The 15,639-nt window shown below is 59.0% G+C and overlaps 1 protein-coding gene across 1 annotated transcript in view; it reads left to right on the top strand.

The window, feature by feature from the left end:
• SMOC2 (SPARC related modular calcium binding 2) overlaps positions 1 to 15,639 on the top strand; it is a 51,652-nt gene that overhangs the window by 3,573 nt on the left and 32,440 nt on the right. The window contains exons 3-5 of the mRNA XM_015558351.1: positions 1,202 to 1,308; positions 3,873 to 3,972; positions 14,487 to 14,534. Of these exons, the coding sequence (XP_015413837.1) occupies positions 1,202 to 1,308; positions 3,873 to 3,972; positions 14,487 to 14,534 (255 nt within the window). The remainder of the gene's footprint in view (positions 1 to 1,201; positions 1,309 to 3,872; positions 3,973 to 14,486; positions 14,535 to 15,639) is intronic.

The raw sequence follows: 15,639 nt of genomic DNA, 5'->3' as shown, positions 1-15,639 counted from the left end.
GCCCCCCCCCCCCCCAGTCCGTCCTGCTGACTCCTCCCCTAAGCCGGGGGCAGAGCAGGGTTAGGGGGCTCAGGTGTTTTCTTCTCTTTCCATGTCATTTGCATTAGTTTCCGGTGCCCGGCATCGCGGTTAGACAACCAGATACTTTGCAGAGTCGCGGATGTTTCCAGGCTCCGTCGGGCACAGGTGTAGTTATGGCAACATCACCGTCTCTCTTCCGGGTGCTGTGCCCCCGACGAGGGTGTAACCAGCGACCTGTAGGCCTCCGTGGACAACACGGAACCACCAACGTCCGAGAGGAGATGTGCTGGAGTCACATTTCTCAGCAGCTGTTTCTGTTGGCGCTTTTCGACTTTTCCTTTACACTCGTTTGCTGAGTCCCAGGGTTTCTTCCTGAGGAGCGCGGCCCGCGCGGTGCCTCGGGTCGTGTCTGAGAAGTATTTGTAAAAAATATATTTTTATTGATTCCAGAGAGGAAGGGAGAGGGAGAGTTAGAAGCATCAATGATGAGTGAGAATCACGGATCGGCTGCCTCCTGCATGCCCCCCACTGGGATCCAGCCCACAGCCCGGGCCTGTGCCTGACCTCCTGGTTCACAGGTCGACGCTCAACCACTGAGCCACCTGGCGTCGCGGCTTTGAGGTGGTGCCTGAGCGGCGGGGCAGGCTGGACGGAGGTGCTCACTGCTGGGCGGTGGGACGAGGCGGAGCTTGGCATCGCTCTGAGGTCCTAGGAAACGCAGACACAAAGCAGAGAGGCCCCGTGGTGCCCCCGATGATGTTTCCAGGGGGTGACCTGGACCCCGCTGTGGGCCAGCACGTCCCAGCTCCCGGGGGGCCCCGTGCTCCCTCCCTCCCGCTGGGCCTGTGGCCTGGACCCCGTGGGCTCCGGTGGACACGCTGGGACCTGAAGAGACGCCTACTGGACCCGGCTGGACCACAGCTGTGTTCCCTCGTTGGCCATGAAGCAGGTCCCGAGTCACCAGGACAAGCCAGTAACCCTCCCCCAGCCTCTGCCCGGCACCTCAGTGTTGAGAGGACCCGCTCGGAGCAGCCAGCCTCTCGCTGGTGACTGCGGGGGCCACTTGCCCGCCCAGCGGAGGTGGCTGCCCCGCGCCGTTACGCCCGCATCTGCATGCACCTGTGTCTCGGGCGTTGCCTCTTCCTGGGGTGTAACCTGGCTGCTCTGCTCCTGCCTACAGACGTGTCCCGGTGTGTGGCCGAGCGGAAGTACACGCAGGAGCAGGCGAGGAAGGAGTTCCAGCAGGTGTTCATCCCGGAGTGCAGCGAGGACGGCACCTATAGCCAGGTACGCGCTCTACAGCCAGGTACACGCTCTACAGCCAGATACACACTCTACAGCAGGTACACGCTCTACAGCAGGGACACGCTCTACAGCAGGTACACGCTCTACAGCCGGTACACGCTCTACAGCCAGGTACACGCTCTACAGCCAGATACACACTCTACAGCAGGTACACGCTCTACAGCAGGGACACGCTCTACAGCAGGTACACGCTCTACAGCCGGTACACGCTCTACAGCCAGGTACACGCTCTACAGCCAGATACACACTCTACAGCAGGTACACGCTCTACAGCAGGGACACGCTCTACAGCAGGTACACGCTCTACAGCCGGTACACGCTCTACAGCCAGGTACACGCTCTACAGCCAGATACACACTCTACAGCAGGTACACGCTCTACAGCAGGGACACGCTCTACAGCAGGTACACGCTCTACAGCCGGTACACGCTCTACAGCCAGGTACACGCTCTACAGCCAGATACACACTCTACAGCAGGTACACGCTCTACAGCAGGGACACGCTCTACAGCAGGTACACGCTCTACAGCCGGTACACGCTCTACAGCCAGGTACACGCTCTACAGCCAGATACACACTCTACAGCAGGTACACGCTCTACAGCAGGGACACGCTCTACAGCAGGTACACGCTCTACAGCCGGTACACGCTCTACAGCCAGGTACACGCTCTACAGCCAGATACACACTCTACAGCAGGTACACGCTCTACAGCAGGGACACGCTCTACAGCAGGTACACGCTCTACAGCCGGTACACGCTCTACAGCCAGGTACACGCTCTACAGCCAGATACACACTCTACAGCAGGTACACGCTCTACAGCAGGGACACGCTCTACAGCAGGTACACGCTCTACAGCCGGTACACGCTCTACAGCCAGGTACACGCTCTACAGCCAGATACACACTCTACAGCAGGTACACGCTCTACAGCAGGGACACGCTCTACAGCAGGTACACGCTCTACAGCCGGTACACGCTCTACAGCCAGGTACACGCTCTACAGCCAGATACACACTCTACAGCAGGTACACGCTCTACAGCAGGGACACGCTCTACAGCAGGTACACGCTCTACAGCCGGTACACGCTCTACAGCCAGGTACACGCTCTACAGCCAGATACACACTCTACAGCAGGTACACGCTCTACAGCAGGGACACGCTCTACAGCAGGTACACGCTCTACAGCCGGTACACGCTCTACAGCCAGGTACACGCTCTACAGCCAGATACACACTCTACAGCAGGTACACGCTCTACAGCAGGGACACGCTCTACAGCAGGTACACGCTCTACAGCCGGTACACGCTCTACAGCCAGGTACACGCTCTACAGCCAGATACACACTCTACAGCAGGTACACGCTCTACAGCAGGGACACGCTCTACAGCAGGTACACGCTCTACAGCCGGTACACGCTCTACAGCCAGGTACACGCTCTACAGCCAGATACACACTCTACAGCAGGTACACGCTCTACAGCAGGGACACGCTCTACAGCAGGTACACGCTCTACAGCCGGTACACGCTCTACAGCCAGGTACACGCTCTACAGCCAGATACACACTCTACAGCAGGTACACGCTCTACAGCAGGGACACGCTCTACAGCAGGTACACGCTCTACAGGAGGTACGGGGGGGGGGGCGAGGATGGCACCTGCAGCCAGCCATGTGTTCCTCCCATGGTGGGGCAGCGAGGGCCGAGTGGGGACCCTCGCCACGTGGGCGCCTGTGACTGGGCTCACCTGCAGGAGTGGGTGGTGAGTGGGTCCCACTCCTTCCAGCCGGGTGCCCTGTGCCATTGCTGTAAGTCGCCATTCCGGTGTGAACAGGGCTGGGCAGCCTGGTGGCAAGGCTGGGGCACCCTCACCTGCTCGTTGCTCGAGGCTGCTCTGCGGGTCCTGACTCGCCGTGGCCGTCGTCCGTCAGAGGCAGCGCCTGGAGCCCCGGTGCCCGCCCCGCAGTGCGGCCACGACTGTCGTCAGTGCTGCTGTCCTCACTGAGGAGAGAGTCCGAGACAGAGGCAGCTCTCGTGGGGCGACAGGAGCCCAGGGGCTGTTGGGCATTTGTACACAGAGAACTGGGCACTTTCATAACCAGCATTTGACCTTTGAGAGGAGAGAGAGAGAGAGAGAACTAGAGAGGGTGGAGCTATGGGGAGGGACCCCTGTCTGGCCGGGAGGGAGACCGGGGCAGGATGGATGCCAGAGGGACCCGGGAGGGGGTGGGGTTGATGGAAAGAGCCTCCCACCGACAGCGATGCCAGCCTCCTCTCCCTGCCTCTGCCCTGGGCACACGGAGTGAGCAGGTCTCTCGACACCTCGGTGCCTCAGTCTCCCCATGTGTAAGGTGAGGGCTTGGGCCTCCCTCCAGACGGCAGGGATCGGATGCCCGCGGAGGGGCCGGCGCACACTGGCCTGCGGTCAGCGCCTCTGGTGGCGTGTGTGCACGGGATCTGGGTTGGGCATCCTTCTCGCACTGGGGGTCAGGGGAGCGGCCTGTGCGGCGAGGCCCCGCCCTGACGCCATGTCCTGTCGCCTCCAGGTGCAGTGCCACAGCTACACGGGATACTGCTGGTGCGTCACGCCCAACGGGAGGCCCATCAGCGGCACCGCCGTGGCCCACAAGACGCCCCGGTGCCCGGGTAGGTCTGCGGTGCTGACGGGAGCCTCCTGACCCCGTTGGCTGCTTTCTGAGCCTCTCGCCTGTGTTTACTTATAATCCCAGGAAACACAGTACCGGGGCCTCGGGGGGAGTCCTGGGAAGGGGGGTGTCACTGGGCAACCCCAAGGTATTCTGAACCCCCTCTTCTAAGGCAGTTCCCGACGGAAGGCCTGCCCGCACCGCGCCGCCTGGGCCGCGGGGTGTTTGGGAGTAGCTGCGGGGACTGCAGTCCACGGGGGGAAGGGCCAAATAGTTTCTTCGGCAAAAAAGCAAACAAGGCGTCTCTGGCTTGTGTATGTTTTTGCGAAGGAAGTGCGGTCGTTGTCAGCTCCCTGTCAGGGGCTCCTGGTTATGTCTGTCACTCACCACGGGGCTCGCCCTGAGCAGCAACACTGCCGGGGAGCGACCTGTACCGTCGTCTCTTTTCCGTTAATTTTGCCAAAAACCTTATCTGTGACGCGACCGCTTTCATGTGACAGCGGCCTGCAGCCTTCCGTGTCGATGAATGTTTGAGGACACCAGTCAGATCATCTGTTAAGTTTCATGGTGGCCCCGGCCGGCATGGCTCAGTGGATAGAGCGTCAGCCTGCAGACCAAAGGGTCCCGGGTTCGATTCTGGTCACGGGCACAGACCTCGGTTGCAGGCTCCTCCCCGGCCTGGGCACGTGCAGGAAGCAACCAGTCGGTGTGTTTCTCTCACATTGATGTTCCTCTCTGTCTCTCCCTCTCTTCCCCTCTCTCCCTCAAACCAATGGGAACATATCCCAGGTGAGGATGAACAAAAGAGGGAAGTTCCATGGTCTGTGCCTCCAATCCATGTTAGGTTTCCTAAAACAGGCAAACACAGCCCTAGAGACCAACAACATCTTCCTGCTGTTTCTCGTGAATTGTGGGAACATTTGCACATGGAGTTTCCTTTTAGACGGATTTTCTATTTGGAGGGCGGGCGGTTACAGTTAGAATGTCTGTCCGATGCCGACATCCACAGGCGGAGGGGCCAGGGCCGGGCTGCCGGCTGCCGGGACGATGACACCGTCATTAGCAGGAACTCACAGCCTGACACCCGGTGGCTGTGGCCACTCGCAAGCCCCGGGGGTGAGCCACGTGGAGGGAAAACAGAGTTATTTTTAAAAACTGTTTTGTCACCCAAGACCTAAAATTGGCTGAAAAAATATTTTCAGTGAGCGAACCCTGCACCTAATAACTCTTTTACGAACTCGGGAAGTAAGTGAGACAGAAAAAATGACACGCTAAGCCGGCCCGTGTGTTCCCCGTCCTGGAGACACCGTCACACGCTGGCTGCACGCCATCCGAGGGCCGGCCTCCTCACTCCCCTCGCGGAGGGGCCATGGCGTGTCGGCTTCTGCGGTTTCAGTGACAGCGTTTGAGAGGCTAGAGCAGTGATGGCGAACCTTTTGAGCTCGGCGTGTCAGCATTTTGAAAAACCCTAACTTAGCTTTTATATATTTAAATGCCATTTAACAAAGAAAAATCAACCAAAAAAATGAGCTTGCGTGTCACCTCTGGCACGCGTGTCACAGGTTCGCCATCGCTGGGCTGGACTGTCCCAGAGACTCTCCCAGAGAACTGCGTGCGAGCTCGGCCGAGTTCACATTCCCAGCCCGGCTTTGCTCTGGAACCGGCCCTCACCCTGTCCCTCGCCTGATTTTCTGGCGCCAGCAGCATCTTGCTGGATGGAAACGCCCCGTTTTCCACGGCCCGGGGTGGTTTGGGTCGGGTGACGGTGTTGGGAGAAAGAGCTCTGTCTCCTGGCTGCACAGTCTGGTCCGTCGTGTGGGAAAGTCTATTCGGAGGAGCCAGGGGCCGAGGGGCCTCAGGTTCAAGGTTGGGTGTGGACCGGGCGCTCCCCTGACCCTGCCCTCCGTGTGTGCGCGTGTGCATGCATGTGTGTGCATGTATGCGTGTGCGTGGCCGCACTTCCATGGCACGGGTCCGTGGCTGTGACCCGCTTATTGGCGTGGCAGGGTCAGCTCACACCTGCTGGTACTAACACACTCCACACCTCTCCCTCAGGATTGTGGGAAATTCCATACAACGGGGCCTTCACTCTGCGAGAACCTGTGCGTGGAGGGTAGGCGCGGCGTCAGGAGCCCCCTTGAGCCTGTGGCGTGTGGTGGTTGTGGAGGAAGCGGTGACGTTTCGGGGCAAGTGGGAAGGTTAAGCACACAGCTGCACAAGGAGTTCATGACAAACTGTCGTGTGCTTCACGGTTTCCCAGCCGTAGACACAGCCTCACACACAGCGCAGAGAGGCCGGCGATGGGACACCCTTTGGGGCAGTGGGCGTGGCAGGAGCCATCAGTCACAGCTGTGCAGGCTTTCATCTGCTGACCCCAGGGCCGCAGTATCCAGGCCCCTCTGCACCCCCTCTGTGCACCCCTCCCCGCACCCCCTCCGTGCACCCCTCCCTGCACCCCTCCCTGCTCCCTCTCCACACCCCTCCCTACACCCCACTCTGCACCACTTCTCTGCACCCGCTCCATGCACCCCCTCCCTGTACCCCCTGCACCCTCCCCTTGTACCCTTCCCTGCATCCTATCCCTGCACCCTCGGCACCCCTCCGTGCACACCCTCCCTGCACCCCCTCCCTTCCCCAGTGAGTTAGCTGGTGCTTAGGATGGCTCAGTGGCACCACCCACCTCTGCCCAGGATTGGGGGTGGTCCCAGGTCATTCACACGGGAACCGTCACTGCTCAATGACTGCCTTTTGTCCTGGAGTTTATACCGAGCCGGCCGTGGAGGCCGCGGAGGCCGGGGAAGGACGTGCTATAACAACTGAAAAATCAGAAAAAGAGATTTCAAATTTAGCCACAAGTTGTACCTGTAACTCAGGATGTGCACCTGTGTGTGTGTGAGCTCACAGGGACGCCGGAGGCAGGCCCCGCGGGGGGCACAGAGGCCCCTTCTGGGCAGCCTGGAGGGATGGAGGGAGCCCCGTCCCTCTGCCTCCTCGCTTCTCCAGGAAGATCTTCCAGGGGGAGGGTCCGAGTGCACAGTCATGCGCGTTGAGCCGTTCCTGCCAGACACCCAGCTCCTACTCAGCACTAAGAACAACGAGTGTGAGGTGGGGCTCTCAGCCCAGGGCGACCGCGTCGAGGCTGGACCGCGTGGTTCTTGTGATGGTGAGACGCCCTCAGCGGGAACGTGGGGGGCACAGGCCTACAACCCAAGGACTGGGAATTCCGTGGGCGCCTGGGCCACACGTGGGGGGGGGGTGAGAGCAGGGGCTGGGCCCAGGGTGGGGCCTCGCCCCACAGCTCCCTCGTGATGGAGAGTGAGAGCGCTAACGGTGGGACCTTACAGCGTGGGAAGGAAACACGCCAGGGGCCTGGTGGCCAGTGACCGGTCAGCAGGGTCTCCAGACACAGGAGGGCCGGCTCTCGGGGGGAGGCCGGGAATGTGTTCACCCAGACACCGCGCGCAGAGGCCGCGGGAATGGGCCTGTTCGTCCCGTGGGCCTCGAGTTCCGTCCAGGCGCCTGGGTCAGAACGGATAGGTCCCTGCCCAGATCCATGAGCACGTGGCGGTTCTGTCTGGGCCTGGGGGGAGGGGGGCCTCCAGGGCAAGGAGCTGCGAGCTGCCTGAGCGAGGCCTCCCTGCTTTAATAAGCTCTCACCAACGACCGCGTCCTGACGACCATCGTGGGAAATGGGGAACCGTGAGCGCAGACGTTCACACCGGCCAGTGGGCTGCCACCTGTCTGCGGCCACTGTGACCGGTGACCAGGGGGCCAGCCGTGGGGAGCAGAGAATGTTGGGGTTTCGGTCCCTGCGCCCCGTGTCACCTGTGTGCTAGCGCTGAGTTGTGCACAGGCAGTGGCTGCCCTAAGAATGTGACTGGAGCCCGGCCTGCAGGGTTCGATTCCCAGCAGCTGAGCGTTGACCTAGGAACCAGGGGTTCAGGGTTCGATTCCCGGTCAGGGCCCAGGCCCAGGTTGTGGGCTCCATCCCCAGTGTGGGGTGTGCAGGAGGCAGCCGATCCGTGATTCTCTCTCTTCATTGATGCTTTTATCTCCCTCTCCCTCTCCCTTCCTCTCTCTAAAAGCAATAACAATATTTTTAAAACTATGAGTGATGCCCTGACTTTAACGACCGAAGGCTCCGCATCCCAGCGACAGGAACGGGGAGGCCGTGGCCGGCCGGGCTCTCGCTGCTCATTCTCGCTCCCTTCCCGTTACCAACTCTGAGCTCGTCCGCCTGTGAGCCTTCGTTTTCCTGCAGTGCCTCCGCTCCAGCTCCCACCTGGAATTCCAGAACGCCGTGTCTCTGTGAATCTCCATGTGGTTTCTGAAACGTTAACTTCGTGGAGAGCAGCTGTTTTTTATTTCATTTTTCATGGACAAACATTCCTGGCACCGAGTTAGGAGCCCGGGAAGCCGAGCAACCAGAACAGTGGCCGGCAAACTCATTCGTCCACGGAGCCAAATACCAACCGTACAGCGATTGAAATTTCTTCTGAGAGCCAAGTTTTTTGAACTTAAACTATATAGGCAGGTACATTGTTATTAACTTAATTCGGGTCCTCCTAAGGCTTAGGAAGAGCCACACTCAAGGGGCCGAAGAGCCGCATGTGGCTCGCGAGCCGCAGTTGGCCGACCACGGAACTAGAAGAACTGAGCTCCCAGACAGGAAACCAGCAACGCAGCGGCGGGTCTCTGACGAGATCATTAAGAGGCAAGTGGGGCTTGTTCTGCTCACGTTGGGCAGGTGGCCGGTCAGAGGAGCTCCATCTCCGCTCAGAACAGCCTCTGCTTTAGGCCTTCCCGCCTCCTCCGGGCGGGAGCCGTGGGAATGGGCATCGGAGTGACTATTGTCAAGGAAAGTCAAAGGGGGAGAGAAAGGAGCCCCCTTGTCACAGGGACGGGAGCCCGAGGGAGCGGTCAGCTTTGGCGCCGATCCGGGACCAGGGCCGCCTCATTCTTGGTCCCACTTGCTGCTGGCGGGGCCCCGCGGCCCAGCCACGGCCCCAGCGACCACACGGGAAGCCAGGCATTGTGACCGGAGGAGGCCACGTCCACATAACGTTTATCACCGTCTGTTGTAACTGTGCTGCTTTCTTATTACTTACTGTTAATCTCTTACTGCGCCTGGTTTATACATTGAACTGTGCCATAGGCTTGTGTGTGTAGGAAAACAATATATATGTTTGTGTAGACGTACTGAGGTCTGGTGCTGAGGCAGGGGCTCTGGCATCCGGGACTGAGGCCATTGGCGTCACGCGGGAAAGCGTTCTGACGTGAGCAGCGCCGAGTTTGCAGTGAGAGAGAGTTTATCATGAGGCAATGAGGTGGGGAGTGGCCCCTCCCCAGGAGAGCAGCCCCTTCAGCGGGATTGGCTTCCCTTATTGAGGCTAATTTAAAGGGGGTTTCGGTGGGGGGGGGTATTCAGGGTCCCCCAGGTAAGGGGGATGTTCCGCAGAGGAGCTCGCTGCACTGTGCTCATCTGGGCCTCCTGCTCCTGATCATAGCCGTGCGGCTGGTATGTGTGTGCAGCTGGTGTGCGTGCGTGCATGTGTGGATGCACGTGTGTGAGTGTGTGTACGTGTATGTGGCTGGTCTGTGTGATAGAAATATATAGATATCAATCAGAAAAGCAACAGAAAATGAAACAGGGTGTGGTCTCCTCCAGAGGAAAAGACACCTGCACAGCCCTGAGATTACAAAAAAAGTGCCTATGGTTGGTGTGTGTGTGTGTGTGCTTGCGTGTGTGTGCGTGTGTGTGTGGCTGTTGTGTGTCCTGTTTCAGATGCAAATGACTACTATCCTATATAATAAAAGGCTAATATGTAAGTTGTCCCCTTGACCGGGAGTTCGACCAGGGGGGGGGGGCCAGCCGGCCAACCACCCATGTCCATGAACTCGTGCATCGGGCCTCTAGGGAACACATACTGAGGCTGAAATCATTGGCCATGTTGGGGACCTGGACTCAGCTGGTTTTAAGCATAAATCGGGTGGGGGTGGGGGTGGGGTGGGTCTCATCATCTCCCCTACGGTCCCTGCAGCTTCGTCCATCGCGCTGTCTCACCACGTCCCCTGTCTCAGCACTTCCTGCGATTCCGACGCCCATGAGGTCTGACTGCGCACCCTCCTTGGATAAGGGGAGGACTGTATGGACTGAACTAAGGACTTGATTTTTTTTAAAAAATATTTTTTTATTTGTTTCAGAGAGGAAGGGAGAGGGAGAGAGAGAGAAAAATCCATGAGAGAGAATCATGGATCGGCTGCCTCCTGCACACCCCGCCTGGGGATCGAGCATACAACCCAGGCCTGTGCCCCGAACAGGAATCGAACCATCACCTCCTGGCTCATAGGTCGACGTTCAACCATTGAGCCACGTCGGCCGGGCAAGAGGTGATTTTTTAAAGGAAACTGCACCGTGTTACTCTCTAACTCGACTCTCATGGCCATTTCTGAGGCAGTGAAGAAATCCATTTGACACCCACGGGGAGATAAAATAGTAATTTGATTCAGCACAGGATGCGTGACGTTTCCAGTGAAAGTTCCAGCTTCTGGGAGTCTCCGCCAGTGTCGAATTCACTCTGCAAGTGAAGAAACCAGCCGACTCGTCCACGAGGAGACCACAGGGTGTGGCGACCACACTCAGCACGACCCAGAGCCCGTGGGATCGAGTGAGGAGCCGTGAGTGACGAGCTCTGACAGGGAGGCAGGAGCCAGACGCGGTCACGTGGACGTGGCTCGGCTGGCGGGGCCGGGGCCGGGGGTGGTGCTGGGCGCATCTGTGCGGAGCCCACCCGGGGCCCGCCTTCTCTCTTTTTAATTTGGACTCATTCTTGAACTATCAGCAGCGTGGTGTTATATACAACATTCCGGTGTTATTGTTTTTCCTTTAGGAAAAACGCTCATTGCTTTTATTGCCACTTTTCAGGGAAAAAGCCCTTCCAGGTGTCCAGTTCTCGCCTTTTCATTACGTCGCTCGGTCGCCGTGCTCCATGGGACGTTTAATTTGGTGGCTAATTTGTAACTGAATTTTTCATTTCTTCAGAAGTGTATGAAGTGCTCTTTTCCGTTCCTCGCCGACAATGGCTTTTCCCTCCCGTTTTCTAATATTTAATGAAACCATAGAAGAAACCAAGAAGCCTTTCAGAGCAGATGGTTCCAATTCACAGGGCCCGTCGGAGCGGCCTGCCCTCCCGGGACGGCCTGTGCTCATGCGTTTCCCTCCCGGTCCATCCCACCAGCAGCCATTCTCACAGCACTTTTTTATGTGCAACCCTGTCGGCCAGCGGGGGAGGCTTATGACCGTGAGCGAGGCGATGCCGGTTCCCAGGGACGGCCGCGCACAGATGAGCGCTCCAGCCTCGGAGTTTGCAGAAGCCAACATCAAAGTGAGAACTGGGAGCCCAGACGACAAAGACAGGGAGGTGGACGCTGCGGGAGGCGCCGGGAGCGCGCTCCCCAAAGAAGACTCAGGAGCCAGTTCCTTCTGTGCTTTCCAGGAGGAGGACGGCTCCGAGGGGGCGGAGGGTGGGCGACTGGCAGCTGTGCCCGAGCGCCCTCTGCGCAATGTTCCGCCCACCAGACCGGACCAGCTGCTCTGAGACCCCCTGGATGGGAACAGGCGAAAAGGGGGCCCAGCCGCTGCACGGGGGACAGACCCCAGTGTTGCTCTCTGTGGCGAGCGGGCTGCCACCCCCTGACATGTAAAATCCACGTGTGTGAAGAGAGGCTACACATGTACATGTGACCCACACCGAGTGTCCTGAGCATTTAGGGGCACATGTGTCGTGTGCCCCGTGCGTGTGCTGTCTGCTCCACGCCCCGCAGCCCCGGCACGTGCTGCCTGCGACCAGTGCGCAGACGGGAGCTGAGCCTGCGGGCGAGGCGCGTGCCGGTCCCCGAGCCGCAGGTGGGGCTGCTCTGTCCACAGTCTGCCTTCCTCCGTGGTGCCACACCTCCCGGGACTCCGTCCCTCGTCACCTGCTCACCCTCCTGATCAGGGACGAGTCAGAATCGGCCAGAAGGACATCCGTACACAGAGGAATGGCCAGGAGGCGTGGAGGGACGATGACCACGGTCAGGGCTCGCTGGGCCTTGTGCCCCAAGAGGCTCCGTCCGGTGCCAGCAGTGCTCCGGGCGGCACCTCCGGATGCTGGTTCCCAACAGGCAGGGGAAAGGCCGACTGTCCAAATGGCGCTGAGACAGGAGGACGCTTCGTCAGGAAGGGAGTCGGGCCCTTAAATCCGGTGCGTCCTCGGGTCCCAGCACAGCCCACGTTTGCATGGCGTCCACACCTGGCGCGTCTCTCCCTTTCTGCACCGACACCCGAACCTGCTGCTCCAAACGCTTCTGCAAAAACCTCGGGAAGCAGCCGCGAAACACAGGTGGGGGCCAACTAAAAACTGTTAACTACTTAGGTTAATCCTTCTGATTCACTGCAATGAGTGAATCTTATAATTCCGTGGTCGGCAAACTGCGGCTCTCGAGCCACATGTGGCTCTTTGGCCCCTTGAGTGTGGCTCTTCCACAAAATACCACGCGGGCGCACACGTACAGTGCCATTGGAACTTTGTGGCCCATGCGCAGAAGTCGGTATTTCGTGGAAGAGCCACACTCAAGGGGCCAAAGAGCCGCATGTGGCTCCCGAGCCACGTTTTGCTGACCTCTCGTTTAGGGGGCTGGCGCACGCGCTGGAGTGTTGGCTGATGCAAAGCGGAGAGAACTTTTTAAAGTTGTCTTCGGGTCTGGGCCTCTGATCACATGGTGAACCAGCAGTTGGACTTTTCTGTCCTTAGATGATAAAATATTATCTTAATTCGACCGGGAAGCTCTCTGGGGGGGAGGGGGGACAAAGAATTATTATTTAGGGAGTTTGCATTTAGCTCAGACTAGCAAAGCCTGCATAGTCATATTCAGAAATATCACCAAACCATTATAATTTCCAGCCAAAAGTAGAAAACGTTATTTTTGACTCACGGCTGACACGGGATAAAAATAAACGGCGACTAGAAACCCCAGCGCGAGAGATCTGGGTGGTACAGACGGCACAGGAGGAGCTGGAGGCGTGGGTCTGAGGACTCCGTGGGGGCCACACAGGGGGGCCTGTCACAGGCACGGGGCGGGGACCTGGAGGCCACGTATGTGGCACCGGTGGTAACAGTAACCCTGGGAAGGAGCCGGCGTGGCAGGCCCCTTGCACCCGCCATGCAGACCCAGCAGTAATCTGAACTCAGAGGCTCACGCACCAGGAGGAGGGGTGTCCGTCTCCTGCTGCGGTTTGGGGGGGAGGGGAGGCGTGTCTCAGGGCCGTGTGCTGTGTTCCTTTAAGGAAACCCGCCGCCTCGAGTTTGGGTGGGGATGGGGACCCCCTGGACGGGAGCCCCAGGTTCTGCGTCTTCTCTGTCCTTCGAGGCCCTGATGTCTCCTGTGAGGTGCAGCTGTGTGTCCCAGACACAGCGTAAGCCTCCTCCTCCACAGGGTCTGTGGCCCGTAGGATTTGGTCTGTGTTTAATGCCAAACTCATGATCGGAAAAACAAGCAACGGCCCAGCCGGCTGGCTCCGCGGTTGGGCATCGACCTATGAACCAGGAGGTCCCGGTTCGATTCCTGGTCAGGGCCCAGGCCCGGGTTGTGGCTCCATCCCCAGTGAGGGGCGTGCAGGAGGCAGCTGACGCATGATTCTCTCTCATCGTCGATGTTTCTCTCTCTCTCCCCCTCTCCCTTCCTCTCTGAAGTCAATACAAATATATTTAAAAATAAAATAAACAAGGAGTTTCAAGTTCTAGTTCATGGGATGCCGTTGCTGGCAAGGAGGACCTAGCATGTGACCTTGGGCACTCTCACCGAACCCGGGACAGAATATTCCGGACCGAATCGGCAGATGTGCCCAAGTCCTCTTGAGCAGATTAAAGCGAATCCGGGGAGGGTGCCTGTCCTGAGGGTGAAGACGGGCATGGGTGCCTGTCGAGTCTCAGCCTTTCGGGGGAAGAGCAGCCCCCGTGGGGATGCCTGGGTCCCCTTGTCCTGTGAACACTGAGCAGGTCGCCGTCAGCCACCGTGCAGTTCCGGCTCCTGAGCCACCGGAGGCGGCTCCTCGGCTGGTTTTTTTTCTATAAACGGGAATCCAGCGGAGACCAAGGTCTAATGTATCTGTAGTTGCATCACTTCTCATTTAAGAACTTTAAAGTGTTAACTCCTGTTCCTGCCCCAACGTGGTGGTGCAGGGCGAGGGGCACGCTGACCTTCCCAGAGAAGGAGGTGCCGTGTGGGGCACCAGAGGTCTCAGGGACACGGTGGACGGGCAGCGGCGGGGGTGGGGCTCCTCACGCTTCCTGGTGTCGGCCTCGCGGTTTCGGGGATGGGGGGGGCGCGGGGGACTCAGGGCCCAGAGAGCGCGTGTGATGTACCCGGAAAGCCACAGCACTGTGACCGCGTCAGCATGGGAGAACATACGTTCGTAACGATTACTGATGATGGTTTTGGAGCCCAAATAATCTCATTCCTTGTTTCCCCTCGTAGGTTCCATAAATGAAAAGTTACCTCAACGGGAAGGCACGGGGAAAACAGGTAACTGCTTTAAATTTAAAGTGAATTCCCATGACGATATCTATTGTATCGGATCCAGCCTGTGCCTTAAGCTAGCTTCTCAAGTTAACATGCAAATTTGAGCTCGTAATGACCATGAGAGCCAAGGCAGTCTGTTCAATATCCATCCACAGGTGTGGAGGCTGGGCTTGTGATCTGCCCCCTGTGCCCACCTGTGCCCCCCGTGCCCACCTCGGGGCTTTCAGCCTGGCTGGTGCCGGGACCCCCGTCGATGGTGGAGGCACCCCTCCCGAGGCCATGGCCGGGGAGAGGAGTCACGTTCAGTGTCTGGGCTGTGGCACATGCGATCCCAATGCCTCCCTGGCAGGACGGGGGTCTGTTATGAAGGGAAACGTGCAGGTTGGCACAGGAGCAAATGCCAACCTTGTGAGGGGCCCCTCTTCCTCTCGGTGACGCCCCTCGCTGTGCTGGGCTAGCTCACACCCACGGCCCAGTCACTGGCCCAGGCGGGGACCTGCCCAGGCCTCAGCCACACCCGCAACCCTGATGGTCCATCGATTGTCCTCCTCCAAAGCCCTTGCGATGAGCAAAGGCTGTTCTCAGTGTGTCCTTTTAAGGGTTTCATTTACAACCGCGGTTATTGTACAGCAAAGCCACGCGGTGCGCGCAGGGACACGCCGGCTGGGCCTCGGAGCCCACAGCGCCTGTGACGGTCCCTGGGCCTAGGGGCGCACTGCCCCCCGCTGTGTCTCAGAACCCAAACCTTACACCTGACCAGGAGGCCCAGAGTCTTTCCAAAGAGTTAAATCAAGATGGTTCATTTGGAACATGAGTCGTCAGTGAGATGACCCAGTTCATTCGTATTCCCGGTCCCTTTCCTCCATTCTCTGCTCTGCCACTCTTGGCCCCGCCCCCATCACCCCCCACACCGAAGGGGCCCCCAGTGTCGTTCTGCTGCCTAGTGTGTATGTGGGGGGGGGATAGCAGTTCAACCAGGAGACCTTCATCCCCGCCCGACCCCTCGGGGAAACGGGCACAGCCAGTGTCCACCTGCCCAGCCCCTGCCAGGCCCCGCCCACAGCCCTGCCAGGCCTCCTCAGGACCTGTGGCCACCTGACCTCCCGAC

Source organism: Myotis davidii, unplaced genomic scaffold, assembly GCF_000327345.1.
Source record: "Myotis davidii unplaced genomic scaffold, ASM32734v1 scaffold592, whole genome shotgun sequence".
Classification (NCBI taxonomy): domain Eukaryota; kingdom Metazoa; phylum Chordata; class Mammalia; order Chiroptera; family Vespertilionidae; genus Myotis; species Myotis davidii.
This window is presented reverse-complemented; position numbering and strand designations above follow the sequence as displayed.